Consider the following 26,073-nt stretch of genomic DNA (forward strand, 5'->3'; position numbering starts at 1 on the left):
AAATCGCGCGGCGGCAGTGGGAGGTCCCATTAGCTAAAGTGGTGCTTCAGGTTAAGAACAGTTTCAGGTTAAGAACGGACCTCCAGAACGAATTAAGTTCTTAACCCGAGGTTGTTGTTGTTGTTTAGTCGTTTAGTGGTGTCCGCCTCTTCGTGACCCCATGGACTGAAGCACGCCAGGCACTCCTGTCTTCCACTGTCTCCCGCAGTTTGGTCAGACTCACTGTCCAACCATTTCGTCCTCTGTCGTCCCCTTCTCCTTGTGCCCTCCATCTTTCCCAACATCAGGGTCTTTTCCAGGGAATCTTCTCTTCTTATGAGGTGGCCAAAATATTGGATTCTCAGCTTCAGAATCTGTCCTTCCAGTGAGCACTCAGGGCTGATTTCCTTCAGAATGGAGAGGTTTGATCTTCTTGCAGTCCATGGGACTCTCAAGAGTCTCCTCCAGCACCAGAATTCAAAAGCATCAATTCTTTGGCGATCAGCCTTCTTTATGGTCCAGCTCTCACTTCCATACATCACTACTGGGAAAACCATAGCTTTAACTATACAGTACGAACCTTTGTTGGGAAGGTCATGTCTCTGCTTTTTAAGATGCTGTCTAGGTTTGTCATTGCTTTTCTCCCAAGAAGCAGGCGTCATTTAATTTCGTGACCGCTGTCACCATCTGCAGTGATCATGGAGCCCAAGAAAGTAAAATCTCTCACTGCCTCCATTTCTTCCCCTTCTATGTGCCAGGAGGTGATGGGACCAGTGGCCATGATCTTCGTTGTTTTTATGTTGAGCTTCAAACCATATTTTGCGCTCTCCTCTTTCACCCTCATTAAAAGGTTCTTTAATTCCTCCTCACTTTCTGCCATCAAGGTTGTGTCATCTGCATATCTGAGATTGTTTATATTTCTTCCGGCAATCTTAATTCCGGCTAGGGATTCATCCAGCCCAGCATTTTGAATGAAGAATTCTGCAAATAAGTTAAATAAGCAGGGAGACAATATACAGCCTTCTTGTACTCCTTGCTGGCAAGATACCACTGTACTAAATCCGGCACTGTCGCATACCACGAGGTGGCTTTGCTCTGAGCCAGATAGCGGCGGTGGCCAAAAGGGGCGCCACTCCGGATCGGCTCCGGTTCCTGGAGCTGGCCGGGCTTTGACGCTTCCCTGTTGCCGAAGGCGGAGCCTCTCCCTCCCTCCTTCTCCGCCTGGAGGGAGTCACGGGTCCTCGGCAGGGCTGGACGGGGCGGAGCCCGGTCGGGAAGGGAAAAACGGAAGGCGAAGAAGTGATGCCAAGTCGAATTTGGGAGCCAGAAGCGGCGCGGCGCGAACGCTGCGCTGGGGCGGCTGGCGGGGCGTCATGGAAGTGCCCGCGGTGAACCTGAAGGTAGGCGCAGGAGAGGAAAGCGAGCGGGGTAGGAGGAGGTGCGAGGCGCGATGGCGCAAGGGGCTTTTCCTTGCGAGAGGGGCTCGTGCGCAAGGGAGGGCGCAAGGCCTGGTACCTGGGGGCAGTTGGCAACGGAGTAGGAGGCAGGTGTGTGCGGGGGTGCAAGAGAAAGGACTGGGGGACTGGGTGGGGGCAGTGGGTGTGTCAAAGATGGGCTGGTGTCCAGGTACGAGGCTCGGGGATGCACTGCTTGCTTGCATTTTTATCCCACCTTTTGAGCCATGGAGCGCAAGGTGGTTGGCATGGTTCTCATCAGTTTAATCCCCACAACAAGCCTGCGAGGTAGGCCTAGGTTGAGAGTACGTGACTGGCCCAATGTCACCCAGTGGGCTTCATGGCCAAGTTGTCATTCGAACCCAGGACTGAGACTGACATTCTAACTCCTTCACCACTTTGCCCCGCTTGTGAGCCCGAGAACATGGTTTTAGTAAGTTGGCAACGCTCGTAAGGAGAAGCACCCGGGGCAACTTGTATATTTGGCAGCCTGGGAAGTTTCCTAGAGGAGGTGATGCTTAGGACGCATATTCTTTGTTACGGGCAATGGTTTGTAAAACACGCATTGAACCTCTTCTATTCTATTCCTTGTGAAAGATAAGTAAGCGAGTAATGGATGGTGCATTTCCGGAAGGGGAGGGTGTGACTGGGATTGAGAGCAGGGATCGTTCCCTGCTTTTCCATTGCATCCGGGTTTTGGGTACTGAATGTCCATCCATGTGCAACGTTTGTGCACTGGCTCTCTAAACATGCACTCAATAATAATAATAATAATAATAATAATAATAATAATCTATTTGTACCCTGCCCATGGTGGTGCTGTGGGGTAAACCACAGAGCCTAGGACTTGCTGACCAGAAGGTCGGCGGTTCAAATCCCCACGACAGGGTGAGCTCCCGTTGCTCAGTCCCTGCTCCTGCCCACCTAGCAGTTTGAAAGCACGTCAAAGTGCAAGTAGATAAATAGGGAAGGTAAACGGCGTTTCCGTGCGCTGCTCTAGTTCGCCAGAAGCGGCTTAGTCATGCTGGCCACATGACCCGGAAGCTGTACGCCGGCTCCCTGGGCCAATAAAGCGAGATGAGAGCCGCAACCCCAGAGTTGGTCACGACTGGACCTAATGGTCAGGGCTCCCTTTACCTTTACCCTGCCCATCTGACTGGGTTGCCTCAGCCGCTCTGGGCAGCTCCATGACTCTTGTTCCCCTTTGAATTTTTTTCTGCCCCTTCACCCGGGCTGATGTAATCAGACTGCTTTATAGCATCAAAGAATGGTAGAGTGAGAAGGGGACCCCAAGGGCCATCTAGTCCAACCCCTGCAATGCAGGAATCATAGCTGAAGAATTCCTGACAGAAGGCCTTCCAACCTCTGCTTAAAAACCTCCAAGGAAGGAGAGTCTACTACCACCTTCCGAGGGAGTCTCTTCCACTGTCAAACTCTCACCACCAGAAAGTTCTTCCAGATATTTAGTTGGGATCGACTTTCTTGCCGTGTGAATCCATTGGTTCACGTCCTAGCCTCTGGAGCAGCAGAAAACGAGCTTCCTCCGTCGTCCATGTGACAACCATTCAGATATTTCAGCCTTCCCCAAGGAACTCCTCCCCACCCCGACACCCCATGTGATGCAAAACACTGTCCTCCAATATGTCGAAATCCACACTCGGCCATGACCCACAAAATTCCTGTTAGTGGCAGTTTTTATTGCTGTCTCCGGTCTAGATTGTCAGCTCTAGGGGAAACCAAAATCTGCGATGCTTGTGGTTAAGTTTGGAGGTCACCACATGACGATCTGATCACGTTAAAGGTTCTGTTCTTAGTTTGGGTTAACATACATACATACATACATCATTTTATTTGTATGCCGCCTTTCCATAGTTCAAACCATGCTCAAGGCGGCTTATAGCATGAAAAAATACATCATTACAGACATAACAGAAGTAATCATAAACAATAAACGTAAAAAATACACAACGAAGTTGAACAATTTCCACATAAATCATCATAAGATCTAAAATAAAGAGACAAAAAATAATATAAATAACAGCAACAAACTCCCCCTAAGCCTTACTCCAGCCCAAGAGTCTGTTCAGCAGCCTCAGTTTTTGTAGCTGGAGTCAGTCAGGGCCCCGGTCTCGCAGGGCAGGTGGAAAAAGGCCTACAAGGTTCTAACGCTGCCTTGTTTTTGCTTTATGTCCCGGGGTTTTTGTAGATACTGAGTACATCCTCGAAATAACGAGGTAAAAACCTTTCTAGTAAAAGCAGCACATCCTCCAATTGCATTCGCATTCCTATTTTCATTCACATTCAATACGTTTTTGCAACAATATCAAAAATTATCCTGCTTCTGTCCTTTTGCCTGGTATCTCAAATGACATCTGGTAACTCAAATGGTATTTATCTAACGGTAGACTGGAACTAACCCCCCCCCCATCATGGTTTGCACTTCCAGAGATACAAACAAGAGTGTCTCGCCAGAGTGGTGCATGTTCTGGTTATCTCCCATTTGGACTACTGCAATGCGCTCTATGTGGGGCTACCTTTGAAGGGGACCCGGAAACAGTGGCGTAGCATGGGTTGTCAGCACCCGGGGCAAGGCAAGTAATTTGCGCCCCCTAACCCCTGGATTTTAGCACTCGAATGTGAGCGCGCCCCCCCAGATGTTGCGGCCGGCCCCCCTGCACCCCCCCACGCTACGCCATTGGGGCTGGGGGCGAGTGAAGGAACCAAGGACCCCCCCCTTAAGGCTCAGCAGGAATTTATTAAATTTATTATTTGCGGAGCCCCCGCGGGCCGAGGCAGCCGAAGCCCCCTCCCCTCGGGCGCCCCCCCGCCCTCTCCTCTCCTTGGGCGCTCTGAGGCGCTCCAGATCCGGGCTTGGCGAGCGCCTCTCCTCCCCCCAGCCTGGTCCGGGGGCTTCCAGCCGTGCTCCGTCCTCGCCCGCCGCCCCCGCCCCCCCCCCCGCGGCTGAGGCTTGCACTGAGAGCCGGAGCCAGCGGCGCCCCCTTCCGCCGGGAGACCCTCGCCCGCCCGCCGGCTTCGTCTCGGAGGGTTTGGCTCCTCCCTCCCAGTCGGCAGAAGCAGCCGCCGCCTGTGGCTGGGCCGAGGGGATGGCGGCGGCGGGGGGGTGTGGAGGCTGCCCGTGCCCGGCCAGGCGTTGGTGGCGGCGGCGGCGCTGCTGCAGCGGCTGCTCCTCCTGCGAGCAGTGAGTGGAGCGCAGCTGCAGCGGCGGTGGCGGCGCGCGCGCGCGCTAGGGCGCAAGGCTGGCGGTGGCGGCGGGGAGCCCGGCGGAGGAAGGAACTTGTCCCTTCCCTCTGGACTTGCACCCCCCCAGATGTTGCGCCCGGTGCGGCCGGCACCCCTGGCACCCCCCACGCTACGCCACTGCCCGGAAACTACACCTAATCCAGAATGCAACCGCTAGGCTGGTGACTGGGAGTGGCTGCCGAGACCATATAACACTGGTGCTAAAAGACTCCCAGTACATTTCCGAGCACAATTCAAAGTGTTGGTGCTGACCTTGAAAGCCCTAAATGGCCTCGGCCCAGTATACCCGAAGGAGCGTCTCCACCCCAATCGTTCAGCCCGGACACTGAGGTCCAGCTCCGAGGGCCTTCTGGCAGTTCCCTCCCTGTGAGAAGTGAGGTTATAGGGAACCAGGCAGAGGGCCTTCTTGGTGGTGGCACCTGCCCTGTGGAACGCCCTCCCGTTAGATGTCAAGGAAAAAAACAACTACCTGACGTTTAGAAGACATCTGAAGGCAGCCCTGTTTAAGGAAGTTTTTAATATCTGATGTTTTATTGTATTTTTAATATTTTGTTGGAAGCCACCCAGAGTGGTTGGGGAAACCCAGCCAGATGGGCAGAGTATAAATAATAAATTATTATTATAGTATTATAAAGAAACCATTGTTTACAGGCACTAGTTAGCTCTCCTCTTCTGTCTGCTTGACTCTGCCAGTTCTAAGGTGTGGTGGCCTTATGAGGCAGAGCAACGGCTGCAAAAATTACCCCCCCCCCTGCACACAATTGGGTTACAGCAAACCACAGTTAGCATGAACTGTGGTTTGCAAAACCAACTTCAGACCACAGGTGGTTGTTCTGGTTTAACAGCTGATTGTAGGCTTGGGTTGAACAGTTTGTACATTATGCTATATTGGGGGCGGGCAATGTCCCTCAAGGGCCACTTGCAATCATGGATGGGCAGTTGAGGGCCGCATGCCAGGGGCAGTGGCTGGAGGCTGCGGCTGGTGATTGCAAGAGGCACATGGAAAGTGCCACTTGGGCGCCCAGGGGGCTGCTTTGAAACCCCCCTGAGGGCCACATGCCAGGTCTGTGTTGCGGACATGTGTGCTGTGCCATCATTTAAATTTCCAGACCATAGTTTGGTGTGATATAAGAAGCTGAAGTTGTCAGGCATGAGTTCGAATGCCATCTTAATTTGCCGCAGACTTGCTATTTGGCTTTGAGTAGCTTCTGAGCCTGGTTTTTTCTTTCTGTCAAATGGAGGTGACGGTGGCCTACCTTACAAGGTCATGCTGAAGGTGATCTTATTACACAGGACCAATATCAGATGCGTCCCTAGGCCTCTCAGCGTGCCTGCCTGCTGAGCTGATTTATCTGGTTAGCAAAATGCACATAATGGGAGATGTCCTTTATTAATGGTCCCCCACTTCCGTAGAGTACTCTATATGTAGAAACCTACCTCATCGGGATGATTTCTGAGCACGGGTCCTCTTCCTTGATGTGTTAGCTTTCAAGCTGCAGGGAGAGTGGGCTTTGTTTCTCCGTGTCTACTCACAAATGTGTAGATAAAGTTTCTAAGTGGATAGTGCCTGTTGAAATTTAGAGAGCGAGAGCATGGCTCTTAACTTGGGGAGGGCATTGTGAGACGGAATTTAAACTGCTTTGTTTTTCGGCAGCCTTGCAAATCAAAGGTTCTGTGCTTTGATTGTTTTGGTTAATTATTAAAATGCAAGTGCTACTAAAAACAGATTTTCTTTCCCTCTCTCCCAACCCTCCTCTCTCTCTCACACACACGTCTAAGCAGAGTTTGCTTATATATCTCACCCTTTTATGGGGGGGGGGATCCCCAAGACAGTGGGGTTGGTGTGATTTTCTTACATGGCAAATCCTAAAACCCCCGCAGCATTCTTTTTAGGAGATTTTGAAAGAAGCAAGAAAGCTGTGCCAGAAGCTTCCTGAGATCCAAAGTCTGCTCCTGAAGAAGCAACCCTTTCTGCATGAATCAGGGGATTGAAACTAGGATGTTGAGGTACACCAGAGGATGGGGCTCGTGCACCCTTAATAGTTGTTTCCTGTTGCCATTAAAGGTGCAGTAGCCCTGTAATATGTACTCAGAAGTAAATTGCTTGCTCCCAGATAAGTGAGTGCTGTGTACAACTGCAGCTTTAAACTGCAGATTTAAGTATTTTCCCCTGATGAGTCGTCGGGACTGACAATGAGCAAAGTGGACAAGCGTTTGCAGAGGTGCTTGCTAGCGTTGTGCCTCTGTCTCCAGGAAACAAAGCTGACCTGATGGAGCCTCCTTCTTCAGGGACAGTATACCTCTGAATTAGCAGTTGCTTCAGAAAAAAAGCAACACAGGAGCTTTCATCTCTGTGCCCTGTTTATGATTTCTGGCTGACAACTGGAAGCTGGTCTACAGGGCTTTTTGGCTCGGTGCAACAAGGGAATTCTTAACTTATCTTTTATGTAAATCCATGCCTGCCCGCTACATTCTTCTAGGGCTGCCAGCAAACTCCCAAGCAGCTGATTTTTTTCTGTCTCAAGGCTAGATAAAATGGGTTACTGTATATTTTCTTTGGGGAAGTCTCTCTCTCTGTGTGTGTGTGTGTGTGTGTGTGTGTGTCCAATGTTAAATAAGCAAGGACAGGGGTCAGCAACCTAAAGCCCATGGACCGGAAGCAGCCCACAGAGGTCATTTGACCGGCCCAGGAGCCACCCCCGAACCAAGTTGCCATTCTTGCTCTGCGCTAAATTGCTGCAGCGCGGTGTGGGGACTCGCTTCCTCGGTGCCGAAAATCGCGTCTGTGCAGACGCTGAAAATCGTGGGCGTGCTCTCTCTCTCTCGATCCGGCCCATGGAGGGATCTCCGTGGGACCGATCCGGCCCAGGCAAGATAAACCTTGCTGACCCCTAAGCAAAGACTTACTGATAACAGAAGACTGATGGATCAGACCAGTGGCACAAACAGATGTCCCAATTGGAAGCAGGACTCCAGGCCACTCTCCTCTCCTGTGATTTCCAGCAATTGGTATTCAGAAATTTCAGAAGATTTACAGTACCGACGTTGGAGGCTAAGGTTGCAACCTGTCCCTAGAAAGATGGGGTTGCCCTGTTTTGGGACAAAAGTCCGCCACTGCTTGGCCCTCTCCACCGCCCTGTCCTGACCTGACCTGACCTGACCTCTCCTCCTCTCTCTGCGCTCGCGTCTCTTCCGATGCCAGCATGGGCAAGAGGCTGGAGCTGCAGCTCAAGTCACCCATGGGAACTGGCCATCTACCTCTGGTCCCTGCCCATCCTCGTGAGTCAAAGGGAAAAGTGGGGCCAGGGTGGCGAGGGAGACGGGAAGGTGGAGCATTTGGTATTATGGGGGGGGGGTGCCCCCCAATCCCCACCCTCTGACCCATCCTGTATTTTGCCTGACCAAAGCTGGCAGCCCTAGGAGGCAGAGCGTAGACATCAGGACCAGTAGCCATCAGTAGCCGTCTCTTGGGCTTGCCGAATGGAAGGTCGGTGGTTCGAATCCCCGCGACGGGTGCTCTGTCTCAGCTTCTGCCAACCAAGCAGTTCAAAAGCACACCGGTGCAAGTAGATAAATAGGTACCACTGTGTCAGGAAGGTAAACGACGGTTCTGTGCGCTCTGGCTTCCATCACGGTGTCCCGTTGCGCCAGAAGCAGTTTAGTCCTCTGGCCACATGACCCGGAAAGCTGTCTGTGGACAAACGCCGGCTCCCTCAGCCTGAAAACGAGATGAGCGCCGCAACCCCATGGTTGCCTTTGAATGGACTTAATCATCCAGGGGACCTTTACCTTTTTTACCTTTACCATGAATTTGTCCAATCCTCTTTTAAAGCAGTCCTTTTAAAGCTGTCACTGCCTCCAGTGGGAGTGAGTTCCATAGATTAACTCTGTGCTGTGCAGATAAGGTCTTTCTTTTATCTGCCCTGAGTCTTCCAACATTCAGCTTCAGCGGATGGTCCCAAATTCTAGTATTATGAGAGGGAACCAAGTTTTTCTTTAACATGTCATTATCCTCACATTTGTTTATTTCCAGCATTTCCAGCCAGAAAGGCTTCCAGCGTGACTTGCATACAATCAGTCAAGACAAGGCAGGCTTGCAATCTACATATAGAAATAAACAAACAAACAGCATAAAAGGAAACAGGGATAGGGAGGGAAGAGGAGAAAATCAAACCTGGGCACTTATTAAATAGTTGTTCTTCTTTTGTTCTTATTTATTACATTTGTATACTGCCCTTCATCCAAAGATCCCAGGACAGTTCCCAATATAAAAATACAAAATAAAAACATAGAATACATAATAAACAAAATCAAAATCAATAACTCCCCTCCCATAGACACATAGAAAAGGCCAGAGAAACATTTTCGCCTGGCACCTAAAGAGATGTAATGAAGGCACCAGGTGAGCCTCCCTGGGCAGAGCATTCCACAAACGGGGAGCCACTGCAGAAAAGGCCCTCTTCTCGTGTTGCCACCCTCTGGACCTCTCGCAGAGGAAGAAGGGCCTCAGATGATGATTACAGGGTCCGGGCCAGTTTATATGGGGAGAGGCGGCCCTTGAGGTATTGTGGTCCTGAGCTGTTTAAGGCTTTATAAGTCAAAACACTTTGAACTGGACCCAGAAACTACCGTATTTTTCGCTCTATAAGATGCACCAGACCACAAGACGCACCTAGTTTTTGGAGGAGGAAAACAAGAAATAAAATATTCTGAATCTTAGAAGCCAGAACAGCAAGAGGGATCGCTACGCAGTGAAAGCAGCGATCCCTCTTGCTGTTCTGGCTTCTGGGATAGCTGCACAGCCTGCATTCGCTCCATAAGACACACATAGATTTCCCCTTACTTTTTAGGAGGGGAAAAGTGAGTCCTATAGAGCAAAAAATACGGTAATTGGCAGCCAGTGCAGTCAGGCCATGATTGGCATTATGTGAGCAACTTGGCTGCCGAATTCTGCAGCATCTGATACTTCCAAACCATCTTCAGAGGCCGCCTCACATATAACGTTACAGTAATCTAATTTAGAGGTTACCAGAGCATAGACAACAGAAGTTGGTCTATCTTTGTCCGGACCACTTGGCACATTTTTGAGAGTTAGTGGTGGTGTGCTTTCTTGAATTTCACAACAATCACCTAGGCGAAAGAGAACAAGGAAATGGCAACGATTGAGCAAACAGAGAACCAAAAAGAGGGTAGAGAACAGATGTTTCAGGTTGGATTCCTTTTACATGATGACCAGTGATTACTTCACTATTTCCTGAGCTGGGAAGAAAACTTCATTCATTCACTTCTCTCTGTGTGTCCTCTCTGATGTCGTTGTGCTCCACAGATTTGTCCAATCATGACCAATCACTGGTCTTGTCATTCTGGGGTTTTCTTAAAAATGAAACTCAATGTGTAATCCAGGTTGCTTTGCAAACCTGCCTTTCTAAGAGCTCCCTTAAAGAATGCAAAACATATCTGCTGATGCATAACTCTTGGAAGTAGTAACTTTCCTCAAACGCTGGTTTTTATTTTATTTTTTTGTTCCTTGGGTGCAGTGTGAAATACCTGTTCTTTTATATTCATGGTACTGCATCGAGTTCCTGAAGTTCTACTGGTCAGCTTCATTTGCTGGTCTCACTAGGGTGAGAAGTGGCAAGCAGGTGTTTATTTCTTTACAAAAGTATTTCTGTACCACCATCTAACAAAATATTAGAACAGCTTGCAGCAATATCTGTGTGTTGTTTTTAAAGCATTAAGAGCAGCACAAAACAACCATTAAAATGACTAGCTACTCACTATTTTAAAAAAATAAAATTTCACAGGGCTGTTTTCATTTAAAAAAAAAGTTTCAAGAGACACCTGAAAGTCAAAAGTGAGGATGTGCCCTAGCTAGCTGCTATTGGCTTAGCTGCTGTGATGTCAGAGAGAGACAAGGCAGCTCCTGGGAGTCTTAGTTCTGAAGGTTTTTATGGGTCTGTTTTCTTTGGTTTGCGGCCAATAATGAATAAAACAGAGTCCTTTGTGGTGGCCTTGAAAGTTGATCTCCATTTTTCGGCATCTCATCAGTGGGCCCCCCCTCGCAGCCTTGAAGGAGAGGTTGTGTGGGGCACTGTGTGTTTATGGATCAATTTGCAAATAGGCTGTCAAAATCCTACTCTGTGAGTTTTGGGGAGGGAGAAAAAATCAAGAAGGCCTTGAGGAATTCTAAAACTCCCAGCTATTCCTGACTCCTTGCGAACCAGTCTTAATACCTTGTAATGAATCCTTGGCTTTTGTGAGCGTTTCTTTCCCTCCCCTCGCACCAAAAAACACCCCCCAAACCCGCAAGCAATTATGCATCAAAGGTTATAAAATGTTTACCAGGTTCCTGTGGGCAGAGACCACCCCCCCTTCCAGTTTTTCATTCTGTAAGCCATAAGGGGCAATTAATTTTGTCAAAAGTCCAGCTGTGTTTGCAGAGGGTCTTGGTGTTAATCGTGCGGTGGTCTCGAGGGCATTTACAGAGCTTGGGGAGGAGCAAATTTTTTTAATTAGCTGAGGTTCTTTTTAATGAATGTTGCATATTGAGTGGATGGCTGGGGGGGGGGGAGATTTTTAATTAGCCAAGGTCTTTTTTAATGATTGTTGCATATTGGCTAAACACCCCCGTCCCCAGAAGCGTTGCTGCTTAATATAATTGGACATTTTTTAAAAAGCTGTCAGCTTAGACGTTGAATATATTAAACGCTGTCGGTTTCAATGATTAATATACAGAATAATATTTTCCCTGTTTGCTTAGGGCTTTTTAAAGAGAATTACCGTAGTGATAACGGCATTGTGACATGTTACTGGTTCAGGAAATTGACAAATCTCCAGTGGCATTTCACTGGCCTTTGTATATATCTTATATATGTGGTCTGTTGTTGTTTTTCCATTCCTTTGACAGATGATGTTTTACTCCACTTTTCAATCAAGATTGGCTCTCGTTGAATCTTATACTGGACCAGAGACTTTCAAGGATTTTATTATTTGCATGTACATTATTTTAATATGCCAAGACATTGGGCTGTATCCAATTTAGTTGGATATAACTAAGCTCTACTCAAAAGTAGACCCATTGAAGTTAATCAACCTGAGTTAAACTAACATGGGAGACAACCGAATATCTTAAGCATGTGGTGGTAGAGGCTTGGTAGGGAGGGAAGGGTCCTTCTCACATGCTCAGAGGCACTTCTAAGAATATTAAGAATTATTTTGCTGGACCGCACCAAAAACCCAGCAGCCTGTTTTGTGACTGCAGTTAACCAAATGCCTCTGAAGAGCTCACAAATGGGGGTGGGGAGAGGGCCTATGCCCATAACATCTGGTATTCAGAGGTATACTGCACCTGTCAGTGGAGGTTTTGTTTGGCTCATAGCTGGTGAAAGATTTTGTTTATCTATTATTACATTTCATTTATGTGTCTATTAAAACATGTTACATGTTATTGCATCCAGACACATACCGTATTTTTCGCTCTATAAGACGCACCTAGTTTTTGGAGGAGGAAAACAAGAAAAAATAATATTCTGAATCTCAGAAGCCAGAACAGCAAGAGGGATCGCTGCGCAGCAATCCCTCTTGCTGTACTGGCTTCTGGGATAGCTGTGCAGCTTGTATTCGCTCCCTAAGACGCACACACATTTCCTCTTACTTTTTGGAAGGGAAAAAGTGAGTCTTACAGAGCAAAAAATACGGTAGATGCTGACATGTTTTAATCCCTTCCAATTATTTGTAGCTGCTTTTCATTGTCTTTACCTGTTTCTTTATTGATGATTTTAATATGTCTTTGTAACCTGCTTAGAGGTTTTGCTGCGCCATCAAGTGCTGTACCTCAGATTACATATGCTTCAGGTTACATACGCTTCAGGTTACAGACTCTGCTAACCCAGAAATAGTACCTCGGGTTAAGAACTTTGCTTCAGGACGAGAACAGAAATCATGCTCCGGCAGCGCAGCAGCAGCAGGAGGCCCCATTAGCTAAAGTGGTGCTTCAGGTTAAGAACAGTTTCAGGTTAAGAACAGACCTCCAGAACGAATTAAGTGCTTAACCCAAGGTACCACTGTATATAAATTTTGTTCAATGAAAGAAACAAATTTAATGAATTTCTATCCCACTGTTCCTCCAAGGAGCTCAGGAAAGGCATTTGGGTTTTTCTCCACCTGCTCCCCTCCTTATTTTATAAAGCTCACAACAAATCTATGAGGCTGGTTATGCTATGAGAGGCAGCAAGCCGCCCAGGATCACTCGGTAAATGTCATGTGGCTGAGTGGGGGATTTGAACTCCAGACTCCCAGGTCCTAGTCCAGAACTCTAACCACTACACCAGGGGTCGACAAGGTTTAATGGCCGGATCACTCCCATGGAGATCGTCCATGGGCTGGACTGGTGCAGCGTGATGCCAGAAATCGTGTCTGCGCATGTCCGCGGCGCTGGAAATTGCTTCTGTGCATGCGCAGATGCCAAAAATCGTGCCTGCGCAGAAGCGATTTTGGGCGTCTGGACATGCGCAGACACGATTTCCAGTATCTGTGCGTGCGCAGACACGAATCCTGGCGCCGCAGTGAGTCCTCGCACCGTGCTGTGCTGCGAGTGGGCGGCTCGGTTCGGTTTGGGGGCAACTCGTGGGCCGGTAAAACGGTCTTTGTGGGCTGCATCCAGCCCATGGTCCGCATGTTGCCGACCCCTGCACTACACCAACCCTGGGTTTCTCCATCTGTCCCCCATAAAACAAATTTTAGAAAGCCATTCCAGCTGGTTTAATCAGTGGGTCTTCTGGCAATGCCTTTTGTGTTGTTTTTGCACCACAGAGGCCGTCCCCCGGGTTTTCTCTTTTTTCTTTTTTTTAAAAGAATAAATGATATTTATTAAGTTTTCCATTTTAACAATCCAATCAAACCACATCATATATTCTGAATTATACATACTATTCAATAATCAGTCCAAATATTGTGTCAAATTATAAATTTTTGTCCCCCGGGATTGTCTTAAACCCTAGGCTGAATCCTATAGGAAGGAAGCTGTGGAAAATGGATGCGTGGCACAAATTTCTGGACTGGGATGTTTGCCCAGTTGCGTCAATAACAACAAATCTACATTCTCTTGTCATCGCAGTTCAGAAAGGACACATTGCTCCTAAAACAGAAACACCCTTGTACGTTTTCTGCTTCCAGTTCACAGCAATTTTATTTCATGCTGCCTCATACTAGGAAGAAGGAAATGGGTTATGAATGCTTTCGGCGCTGCTTTCAAGCATTGCAAAATCACTGAGAAAACAGGTCTTGTTTAGAACTTGTGTAGAGCCTCAGATGTAAATAAAATTAGTTTATTAAAATGTATGGTAGCTGCTCTTCATCTGTGGCTCTCAGAATGGCTGGTTTTCGAACAGCTTATTTCTCGAACGTTTTGGCTCCTGAACACCACAAACCTGGAAGTGACTGTTCCGGTTTGCGAATTCTTTTTGGAAGCTGAACATCTGGGCTCCTCAGCTTCCGATTGGCTGCAGGACCTCCCTGCAGCCAATCAGAAGCCGCGCTTTGGTTTCCGAAAGTTTTGGAAGTCGAACGGACTTTGGAATGGATACCGTTTGACTTCCAAGGTAGGACTGTAGTTCCTTAAAGCTGTGGTGGGGCATCTGTGGCTCTGCAAGTATTGCCTCAGATGAAACCCAACCAAAGGAGGTCAGCTACCTCCATTTCCTCAAATCCTTCCCTTTATTACCTTCTGGTAGCTCTTTTTTCTCTCTTCACCCCCACTTCCCAGCCACTGCTGAAATTCCGATTGTGATCCCTTATCTGCCTTTGAACCCTGGGAAGGCGGAGGCTCCTTTGGGGTGGGGGTGGTGGCTTCCCATGTTTAGGAAATTGTCAAGTTACCTGTTCTGGATAGGGTTGTATTCCCTCTGAAGCAGCAGGTGCATAGCCTGAGGGTACTCCTGAATACAGTGGTACTTCGGGTTAAGTACTTAATTTGTTCCGGAGGTCCGTACTTAACCTGAGACTGTACTTAACCTGAAGCACCACTTTAGCTAATGGGGCCTCCTGCTGCTGCTGCGCCGCCGGAACACTATTTCTGTTCTCATCCTGAAGCACTATTTCTGGGTTAGCGGAGTCTGTATGTAACCAGAAGCGTATGTAAACCGAGGTACCACTGTACATCACTGTCACTAGAGGCCCAAGTGTGTGGCTAAGAGTGCCTTTTACCACTTTGTCTGGTTTGCCAACTACAGCCGTTCTTGGATGGGATAGCCTGTTGGGGTTTCTTAATATTGAGGTGGTCAATGGTGCTACTCAGAGGTGTGTGTTTGTAATTCTAACAGAGTCCATATATCCAGAAACACCTACTGTGATAGTGCCAATACCTGATATGATGGGGCATCCTGGATTTCCTGCTTTGTGTATTTTGGGTAGAAGATAGAAGGTACCTGGTCAAGGTTCTGTTGGTGTGTTTGAGTCCATCTGTTCTTTGATGGGGGGGTAGCTCTTTAACAATCTTATTCAGTTCTTTTTTGTATTCCCGTGTGGGGTCTGAGTCCAGTTTTTTGTAAAAGGTGGTACTGGAGAGTTGCCTGTGAGCTCCTGGATGTAATCAGTTTTGTTCATGATGACAACAGCTCTACCCTTGTCTGCCTCTTTAATTATAATGTCTGGGTTGTTCCGAAGATTGTCTAAGGCCCTCCTTTCAGCATGCTTGAGATTTTGTTGTAAGCAATGGTGTTTTATAACCTGCATGGCATCACATCTGTGAGCTCTTGCCAATACAGCACACCTGAGGTATCTTAACAATTTAACTAATTAGCAGGGGGAGTTTACCTGCTGCACCGAATGCAGCGATGTGATAGGGTAATTGATTATTCTGAAAACTGTATTTAAGTTGGCCAAATGCTTTGTTTGGTGTAGAGTGGTGAGTTGCAGCTGTTTGATTATTGTTTAAAAATAAAAGATAAGCAAAGATATTGCAGGCATGTTTTTATTCCATCGCCCCAGTCGCTGTGCAAACTCGGTTGGCAAACATAGCCTGACCACTGTAGTCTGTGCACTGGTGACTTTGGGGCTAGATTACTACAATGCGCTCTGTGTGGGGCTGCCCTCGGGTCTGGTTCAGGACGCTGTGTCCAGATTGCTGACAGGAGATTCTCGTCGAGAATTTGGATGCCTTTGTTAAAGCACTGGCTGCCCATCTACTGCCAAGCCAGGTTCAAGATTCTTCCAGTAATTTGCAAACTCTGAACAACTTAGGTCCATGATAATTCAAGGATCACCTGAACCCTCATATGCTGGCTTGATCACTAAGATTGTCTGCAGGAGCGTTGCTGTCATTCTGCAAGTTGGTGAGGCTCATTTGTCAACAATGAGTAACCAAGCCTTTAGTACCATTGGCCCAGTCCTGTGGAACTCTCTGCCACTAGAGATTCAGCCAGGTGCGCTTTCTGTGCCTGCTTTCCACACCTGCTGAAAACCTTTCTGTTATGCCAGGCTGATGTAGGCAATTAAGAGTACTTCCCCCACAATGTTCTACTGATACTAGCTTTTAACTCTTTTGCTTTTAACTTGTTTCTAACTTTTTATGGTTTTATTTTATACTGCTGTAAACTTGCGATAAATTCCTATGGCACAGCACTATCTAGATATTTTGGGAGATTAATAATCAGACTACATTGTTTTCTCCTTTCCACTTGCAGGCTATCATCCTGGTACACTGGCTGCTGACGACATGGTAAGTCAGTAATACCGTGTTTAATTATGATAATCTGTTGATTAATTCATTTGTGGCACACCCTCCCTAGTGAGGGGTGTCTGTCTCCGTCCCTATTAACTTTCAGGAAGAATTTGAAAATGCTCCTTGTAACCCAGGTGCATTTGCTGGCTGAAGAATACTGTTGTTGTTTTTAAGTGCTTTTGGAATGATTTGATCATGCTGTCACTGGCTACTAGCCAGGGTGGCTTTGCTCTGCCTCCACAGTTGGAGGTAGCAATGCTTCTGAATACCAGTTGCTGGAAAGGGCAGGAGGCAGGAGCTGCTCTTGTGTTCGAATCCTGATTCTGGGTTTCCTGTTGAGACATCCGGTTGGCCGTTGTGTAAACAGGATGCTGGACTAAATGGGCCATTGGCCAGATCCATCAGGCTCTTCTTACATTCTTTTATTTTCTTTCTTTTGCTCTTCATCCTCTTCTGCCCTGGACAGGGGCTGCATGGCAAATTGGCTGCCAATTTCCTACCCGTGGGGTAACTTCACCATTCTCGCCCTGGGCGTCTGGGCAATGGCCCAAAGGGATTCTATTGATGCAATCCTCATGGTAAGTTGTAGTTGTTGTTTAAAAAAACCCACCCAAATCACCATGTTACGAATACATTTGCCTGATGAAAAAGGATTTTGGTGGATTTGTTGATTTCAAGGTGGATGTCCCTAGTTTTAACATGCCTATGAGAGGTGGGCTGGTCACCATGGTACAATTAGGACCTGTAACAAAGCCTTGCTGCCTGGAATCTTTTTATTTAGGCTGCCTGCCAGTCAGCTGTACCCTCATTTCAGGAGACTCCATTCCACTCCTTCCAGTTTCACATCTCTCCCCCCCCCCCCCCTTTTACAGCAAAAGGGATCTGGAGGCACTGCCTGTTCCCAAGTGCCCTGGCTTTGCAGTGCTTGGAAATGTTGCACGGGGGGATTTTGAGATGCGGGTTGTGCTTCTGCAAACCGTTGAACGCCTCCACGCCTGCTGATGGCCTTCTTCTTGTGCATGCACGATTGGTTTTTTGGCACTCAGAGAATGAGCCCGCTATTGGTATACAGTGGTACCTCGGGTTAAGTACTTAATTCGTTCCGGAGGTCTGTTCTTAACCTGAAGCACCACTTTAGCTAATGGGGCCTCCTGCTGCTGCCGCACTGCCGGAGCATGATTTCTGTTCTCATCCTGAAGCAAAGTTCTTAACCCGAGGTACTATTTATGGGTTAGTGGAGTCTGTAACCTGAAGCGTAAGTAACCTGAAGCATATGTAACCCAGGGTACCACTATACAGTCATACCTCAGGTTATAGCCGCTTCAGGTTGCGTCTTTTCGGGTTACGCACCCGCCAAAACCCAGAAGTACTGCCACAGGTTACTTCCGGGTTTCGTTGGTCGCGCATGCGCAGAAGTGCTAAATCACGCTTTGCGCATGCACAGAAGTGCCGAATCACAATCTGCACGTGCGCAGATGTGCCGGTGCGGGTTGTGAACGTGCATCCCGCACGGATCACGTTCACAACCCGAACGTCCACTGTATACCGGAGATGGGAAGCTGGTTGTCCTCTAGTTGTTGTTGAACCACAAACTGCCACTATCCCTGGCTGTTGAACCACATCAGCTGGGGCTGATGAATCGAACGACATCTGGAGAACTGCAGGTTCCCTGGTTTATAGGCTATATCAGTTGGTCCTCTGTCCCTGAAATAGACCCTTACTTGCCTTTACTGCCCCCGGCGACCTCCATCACAACAATGCCTTTTGTTCATGGAGAGCTGGGCAACCTGTGAACTGTGGTTGAACTCCGCTTCCCATCATTCCGGACAGTTGGCCATGCTGGCTGGGACTGATGGGAGTGGTAGTTCAGAAAGGCAACCATCACTTGCCTTCACTGCCCCCGGTGACCTCCATCTTTGTTCATGGAGAGTTGGGCAACCTGTGGTCCTCTGTGGTCCTTTGTTCATGGAGAGTTGGGCAACCTGTGGTCCCTGATGGTCAGCCATGCTGGCTGGGACTAATGGGAATTGTAGTTCAGAAACGCTTGCCTTCACTGCCCCCGTCTGCCTCCATCGCAACTGGAGAGGCCACAGATGATCACCATCCTTGGCTTTATAGGCTACAGTTGAATGAAGGGAGGGATGAGCGGTGTCTTGTACCCCTTTCTCTCCTTCCAGTTCCTCACTGGACTTCTGCTGACGATCCTGACGGACATAATCCACTTCAGCCTGTATTACCCTCAGTCGTCTTCGCTGCCTGACACCACCCGCTTCAGCGCCGGCATGGCCATCTTCAGCCTCCTCCTCAAGCCCTTGTCTTGCTTCTTTGCCTACCAGATGTACCGGGAACGTGGAGGAGAGTATGCCTTCAACCTAGGTAGGCGGCCATCGCTCAATCGCCTGGGTTTTGGTCCTCTGTGGACGGTCCCGGCCCTCATGTTCTCTCCCATGCGGACCACCATGTTCTTTGGCCCTGCCGATCTTAGCCAAACTTCCGCCCCCTTCTTTTTTCTCTCTTGTCAGCTTCTCGTTCATCTTCCTTCTTAAGTCGTGCATCCTTTTCTCCCTCTGTTTGATGTCTTTTCCCTTGCAGACTGGGAGGCTTCGTTGGAGCGATATTCTGCCCAGGATGGTATTGACTCCACTGCTTTATCCCTCATTTGCCATTACTGAAATGCCTTCCTCTTTTGTTTATCAAGTTTTTTCTTGCCTTTGTATGTATCCCTGCTCATTTGGAGACAGGCATTAGCCTCCATCTTCCTCCTGGAAGCTTTTAAAAACACTTTTTAATGAAGGTCAACAAATGTGAGGAGAGAAGGTCTCTGAGAGCAAGATGGCCGCCCTTGAGGCAATAGAGGCCTTTTGACATGAGGAATTTGCCTGAGAGCAAGATGGCCACCCTTAAGGCAATAGGGGCCTTTTGACATGAGGAGTTTGCCTGAGAGCAAAATGCCCGCCCTTAAGGCAGTAGAGGCCTTTTGACATGAAGAATATCTTGGAGAGCAAAATGGCTGCCCATAAGGCAGTAGAGGCCTTTTGGCATGAGGGATTTGTCTGAGAGCAAAATGGCCACCCTTAAGGCAATAGAGACCTTTTGACATGAAGAATATCTTGGAGAGCAAAATGGCTGCCCATAAGGCAGTAGAGGCCTTTGAACATGAGGAATTTGTCTGAGAGCAAGATGGCCACCCTTAAGCCAGTAGAGGCCTTTTGACGTGAAGAATATCTTGGAGAGCAAAATGGCCGCCCATAAGGCAGTAGAGGCCTTTTGATAGGAAGAATAACTCTGAGAGCAAGATGGCTGCCCTTAAGGCACTAGAGGTCTGTTGATATGAAGAATTGTTCTGTAAAATAGGCCCTTTGATGTGAGGGTGTGTAGCCTTGGCAACAGAAGTGTAAGCACAGGGGTAGCCCATGTGGTGTTTTCTAGATGTTGGACTACAACTCCCATCATCCCTTGACCTCTGGCCATGCTGGCTGGGGCTGATGGGATTTGGGAGTCCTGACATCACCTGTCAGCTACCCCTAGTGTAGAAACTGTCGTGGCTTTTGAAGTTCTTAATTAAAAAAAAAACTTATTTGATTCCCTTTAGCAAGCTACAATTCCAAGAGGGAAACCATATATCTCTCCGGAATCAGCTTAGGGCCGAGGTTCTTGCAACAATGGCTGTTTTTACTTGCACTGGTTGGGTTCAAGTATCCCCCAGCTGCGATGAGAGAATTAAGCTTCAATGATCACAGTATTTAGCGGAGAAGGGAATAAAATCCTGTCAACTTGCTCTGTGCAGCCTTTTTATTTATGTCCTTCTCCCCTGGTGTAAATCCGTGACACCCTCCTTTTCAGAAAGGTGTCCTCCATATCTGTATTCTGCAAAAAAGAGGATTTTTTAAAAAAGAGGTGGGGTACCTTTAGCTCTTTGGTTTCCTGCTCCTGATTTGTAAGAACATTTTGGGGATCTGTAAGGACTGGTTCACCTTTTATGGTGGAATTTCTCTGTTGTGTTTTTTTGGTTTTTGTTTTTATTTGATGGGGGGACCTTTTGGGACTCAAATAAAGGTGTCGGTCAGATAGACCAGAGCACATTGTCTCTTCAAAGAAGCAAGGAGTGTTGATGTCAGATTATTAGTGCCAATTCATCCATTTCAACCATCATTTTGTTGATAGCAGTGTCCTTTCTGAGCCATATTCGCACCCTTCTGCTTCTGGGCCTGTTTTGCAAACTGCAGGGAATGAGGTCAGTGGGTGTATTAGGAGGAAACACAAGTCTTAACCACAAAGACCGCCTGAAATAATCATACACACATATATAATATCAAACTAAAGTCAGAGGTACACTACAAATTCTAAACACATCCTAAACTGGTGAGAGCCAGTTTAGTGCAGTGGTTATTGTATTATGAAAAAGCTTTAATAAAAACTACTTGTTTTTTTTAATAAAAAATGTTTTTAACGATTAAATGAGGGTGGGGAGGTGAACCATTTGTGGCACCTTGAGTTCATTAATTTCAGTGGGTCTACTCTGAATTCAACTAATGTTGGCTACAACCCATCTCATGTAAAAATGAGTTATTGTATTTGGACAGCATGCTTTCTATATATATCTCCTGAGGAAGGCTCGGTGATCCTATGTGCGTTTACCTGAATGTAAGCTGAACTCAGTGATGCTTACTTCTGAGCAAAATGCACGGGCTGGCAATTTGTCTACTCACAAACCAGTTCCACTGTGTTCAGTGGGCCTTACTCCCACTGAATTGCTGAGTTCAGACTCCTCCATCTCTTGCCATGCAACTCTTTAGTAAAAAATAATAATAATGAATTTCCAAAGTGTGCTTCTGAGAGATTTTAATTTAATATGAAATGAGCTCTGACGACTTTGGACCAAGTCACTATAATGGGCTGAATCCTTTCCCCAACACTGAACCAGATGGGGGTGTTTTGGGGGGGCTGCATTCAATGCCATTTTGTTTGTCAACAGCACCTGATATCCGGGGATAGATTGCCTCTGAACATGGAGGCACAACTTTCATTGACCAGAATAACTTAATTTTCTTCAGAATGATTTAAGCCCCAAGAAACACTGTGATATTTTACGCATTTAAACAAAGCAACACTTGAATCGAAACCTAACGAAGACAGAAATCTTATTAAAGACCTACCTAATCCAGTGTCCTGTTGCTATCAGTGACTAGAAATCACACAAGTGGGGCATATGTCTGTAATGGTGTCTCCCCCGCCATTTCAGGGGTGGTGAACACTTGCCCCTCATGGTTGCTGAACTACACATTAACTACATGAACTCCCATAATCCCTGCCTGGGGGTTAATGGAGGCTGGAGGTCTACAGAGTCTTCCTCAGGCCCAAAGACCATCACTTGCCTTTACTTCCCCCTAGCTGCCTCTGTTGTAACTCTATTACTGCCATTTGCCTTCATTGGCCCAGGCCACCTCCATCACAATTCTGCTCTTTTAATGGATGAGGAACCTGTAGCCCTACTGATTTTGCTAGATTCCAGCACCATTCTGGCTGATGAGTGTTGGAAGTTCAGCAACATTCAGAAGGTCACAGGTGCCTGCCCCTGTTCTAAAAGATGGCCTTTAGAGGTAGACTGTCTCTGGTTTGGGAGGCTGTTTAGCTTTGGTGGTCAACAGCTCCATCATAGATAGACCCTAGGGACGTGGGTGGCACTGTGGTCTAAACCACTGAGTCTCTTGGGCTTGCTGCTCAGAAGGTTGGTGGTTCGAATCCCTGCGACGGGGTGAGCTCCCGTTGCTCTGTCCCAGCTCCCGCCAACCTATCAGTTCGAAAGCACGCCAGTGCAAGTAGATAAATAGGTACCGCTGTGGCAGGAAGGTAAACAGCGTTTCCGTGTGCTCTGGCTTCCACCACGGTGTCCTGTTGCACCAGAAGCAGTTTAGCCATGGTGGCCACACGACCTGGAAAGCTGTCTGCGGACAAATGCCGGCTCCCTCAACCTGAAAGCGAGATGAGCGCCGCACCCCATAGTTGCCTTTGACTGGACTTCTGCTTTACCATAGGTAGACCCAAGCTCCTGGAGTTTATCAAACTATTTTTAAAGTTATCTAAGACTGGGCCAAAGGGACGCGGGTGGCACTGTGGGTTAAACCACAGAGCCTAGGGCTTGCTGAAGAGAAGGTCAGCGGTTCGAATCCCCACGACGGGGTGAGCTCCCATTGTTCGGTCCCTGCTCCTGCCAACCTAGCAGTTCGAAAGCACGTCAAAGTGCAAGTAGATAAATAGGTACCGCTCTGGCGGGAAGGTAAACAGCGTTTTCGTGTGCTGCTCTAGTTCACCAGAAGCGGCTTAGTCATGCTGCCCACATGACCTGGAAGCTGACGCCAGCTCCCTTGGCCAATAAAGCGAGTTGAGCGCCGCAACCCCAGAGTCGGTCACGACTGGACCTAATGGTCAGGGGTCCTTTACCTTTAACTTTTGAAGACTGGGCCAATGGAGTCTAGAGTGTTTGCATAAAGAAGGTACCGTAGAGCATGTGAAGAGTGCTTCCCCACTTTTGACTCACAGCAACCAAAAGTGCCACCTGAGAGGCAAGGTTTCCTGGACACAAAGAACTTACCCCTTGTTTTTGAACTTGGTCACTGGCGATGGACAACGAAGTGCAATGGCTAAGGGAACTTTTGACTCTCCAAACATGGTTGGACTGCCAACTCCCATCAGCCAGCATGGCCAATAGGTACAAGGTTGGGATTTGTTGTCCATCAACCAGGCTGCCTGGCCATGCATAAAAAAAAAGATGGCAGAACTGAGAAGGAAGCAGGGGCAGTAAAGGCAAGTGATGGTCTGGCTCATTGATGGCATTTGAGATGAGATTCCACTTCCCATCAGCCACAGCTGCCATGGTCAGTGGTCCCTAGGGACAAGTGATGGTCTAGTTCAGAGATGGAAAAACAGTAGCCCTCCAGCCAACATGGCCAACGGCCAGAGCTGTGATGCAAGGTATAAAAGGTAAAGGGACCCCTGACCATTAGGTCCAGTCGTGACCGACACTGGGGTTGCGGCACTCATCTCGCTTTACTGGCCGAGGGAGCGTTCAAGCTTCCGGGTCATGTGGCCAGCATGATTAAGCCGCTTCTGGCGAACCAGAGCAGCGCATGGAAACGCCGTTTACCTTCCCGCCAGAGCAGTACCTATTTATCTACTTGCACTTTGATGTGCTTTCGAACTGCTAGGTGGGCAGGAGCAGGGCCCGAGCAACGGGAGCTCACCCTGTCGCGGGGATTCGAACCGCCGACCTTCTGATTGGCAAGTCCTCGGCCCTGTGGTTTAACCCGCAGTGCCACCCACGTCCCATTGATGCAAGGTATAGGGGGTTGTAAAGGCAAGTGATAGTCTTAATTCACGGATCGGAAACTTACAGCTCTCCAGTTGCAGCTCATCCCAGCACTTAGATTCTTGCTGGGAGCACCTTGAACCCTGGGTGCTGCATCCGAAGGCTAAAAGCTGTCGCTTTCCCCTTTCCTTCCGCACAGGTGTCCTCAACGTCGGGCAGGACCGCAGCTCGTACCAGCCCATCGACCACCCGGAGCCGCCGCGCCCCTACCCAGACGTGGCTACCAAGGCCTCCCCACCTCCCCCTTATTGAGGCGTCCCCTGAACCGTCCAAAGAACACTGGGCCCTTTCCTTGCTGCGCTGGGGAACAAAACCGTCTTCGCCACTTAGCCCCAACCCCACTTCTTTCTCCCCGCCAGAGGAAGTGTGGTTTCTAAAAACCAGTCTAGGAGGGGAGGGAAAAAACTTTGGCGACAAAGCAACCTGTGGCTTCTCGTTCCTCCCAAACGACTTGAGGGTTTTCTCATAGTTTCTGCTGCAAATCCAGAGCGCACCTTGGACAACGATGTTTTAAAGTATTCTCTCCCCCCCCCCCCCCGATCCCAGAAATGTCATATGTACAACTCTCTGCAATTTCCTTCTGCAATAGCAAAGTTCTCTGTATTTTTCCCCAGCCACATTGATGCTGATCGATTCAGCCTCTCAAGGCTACCCTGGGAAGAGTAGCCCACCCCCAATAAAATAGCCCCCCCCCTCACTAAGAGACTCAGCAAGAGAGTTGTTAGCTGGAGGGTCCGTCTGCTTACAGGAGCCAGCTAACTGATTATTTCCAAAGAGCAATCCATGTCCTCGCCCGTTGCTGCAACTGTGCCATTTTTTTTGCCGATGATTTGCTGCAGGCACGCACCTTCTGATGACTGCTGTAGGTGTGCTGATCGTTTTTCTCTCTCAAAAACACTTTTGTGCCTTAAAGAAAACACACAGCCTTCCTTTCTTCCCGAGATATTTGTTTGTATGATTGTTTTCCTGAAGAAAATTAAAGAACCTTTTTAATAAAACGTTTCAGTCTTGAGTTTGATCATGGCGCTGGCTTCATTCTGCTAGGCTCGCTTGTTGGTTTGAGCTGTAACAGCTGAACGAAGCTGGGTGGTTGCTAAATGGGGAGGGATGGGGGGAATAACAGAAGTCATTGAAGAATCATAGAGGTGGAAGGGACCCTGGGGATCATTTAGTTTAACCCCCTGCAGCGCAGGAATACGCAGTTGTCCCATACGGGGATTAAACCTGCAACCTTGGCATTATCAGCACCATGCTTTAACCAACTGAGCTGCTCAAAGGCCCATCTAGTCCAGCATCCCATGGTTGCAAACCAGATGCCCCAAGAAAAAACCCACAAGCAGGACTCAAGCTCTAAAGCACTCACCCCGTAATAATAAACCATAATAACTAGTTGCCCCGCATGAATTTGTCCAATCCTCTTTTAAAGCCATCTAGGTTGACCATCCCTGCCTCCTGCAGGAGTAAGTTCCATAGTTTGGGCACTGCAATAATAATAATAATAATAATAATAATAATAATAATAATAATATAATAATAATATATTTATACCCTGCCCTCCCCGGCCAGAGCCGGCCTCAGGGCGGCTAACACCAATAAAACCACAGTAAAAACAATAGGGGGAAAAGAGAAGGGGGGGACCAATTTAAAATACAGGTTAAAATGCAGTTTAAAATGCAGCCTCATTTTAAAGTAGCCGATAAATCAATGAATGACTTCCTTTCGTCTGTGTTGAATCGCATTCAGTTTCATTGGATGCCCCCGAGCTTAAGCACTATGAGATTGCGGGGGGGGGGGGGTATCTCCTTCTGCTCTCTCCATTGTCAGAAATTTGCCAGGCACCTTTTTGCGACTGGCACAGTTCCAGTTGCGACCATGTGGGTGCCAGGTTGCCGAATGACATCTCCATCCGGCCGGCAGGTAAGCCGAAAAGCTCATTTGCTGCAATTATATCCCATCATTCTTTCCATGTGGTTCACCCCAGTTTTCAGCTAATCCCTACAACGACCCTGCAAAGTAGGTTAGGTGGCTGGATCAAGGTCACCCAGGTGAGCTTCATGACTCAGTGGGGGAATTTGAACCCTGATCTCCCAGGTCCAGGTCCGACACTCTTAACCACTACACCACTCTGGTTTCCTAGAGTATTTGTGCTATGGGGCCATGGGCACAACTGGGGTGTGGGCAGCTGCCCCCCTCCCCCAAATCAAGTAAGTCAATAAAAATAACTAATTGACCAATTGCTTCACAGATATCTCAGTTCTTCCCCCGCCAAAAATAATCCTGATATATAAATTCAG

General features: G+C 48.0%; 1 protein-coding gene and 1 long non-coding RNA gene across 2 annotated transcripts; both read left to right on the forward strand.

Moving 5' to 3' along the window:
- Positions 1–1,221: 1,221 nt before the first annotated feature.
- On the forward strand, positions 1,222–24,777 carry AGTRAP (angiotensin II receptor associated protein). The gene is made up of 5 exons (XM_083750372.1): positions 1,222–1,379; positions 16,376–16,410; positions 16,880–16,991; positions 18,591–18,789; positions 23,919–24,777. Exons 1-5 carry the CDS (start codon positions 1,353–1,355, stop codon positions 24,029–24,031), a joined length of 486 nt encoding a protein of 161 aa, XP_083606498.1. The 5' UTR covers positions 1,222–1,352; the 3' UTR covers positions 24,032–24,777.
- On the forward strand, positions 18,796–20,191 carry LOC310849769. The gene is made up of 2 exons (XR_014567075.1): positions 18,796–19,269; positions 19,386–20,191. It is a non-coding gene; the product is annotated as an uncharacterized lncRNA (long non-coding RNA).
- Positions 24,778–26,073: the final 1,296 nt, after the last annotated feature.

The sequence above is a fragment of the Podarcis gaigeae genome, assembly GCF_964106915.1.
Source record: "Podarcis gaigeae genome assembly, chromosome: 8".
In the NCBI taxonomy this organism is placed as follows: Eukaryota; Metazoa; Chordata; class Lepidosauria; order Squamata; family Lacertidae; genus Podarcis; species Podarcis gaigeae.

Excerpts from the sequence above, each read along its gene's own strand:
- AGTRAP (XM_083750372.1), top strand. The coding sequence starts at position 1,353 with ATGGAAGTGCCCGCGGTGAACCTGAAG. Across the intron at positions 16,411-16,879 it reads CACTGGCTGCTGACGACATG|GGGCTGCATGGCAAATTGGC; the intron begins GTAAGTCAGTAA and ends TGCCCTGGACAG. Across the intron at positions 18,790-23,918 it reads AGAGTATGCCTTCAACCTAG|GTGTCCTCAACGTCGGGCAG; the intron begins GTAGGCGGCCAT and ends CCTTCCGCACAG.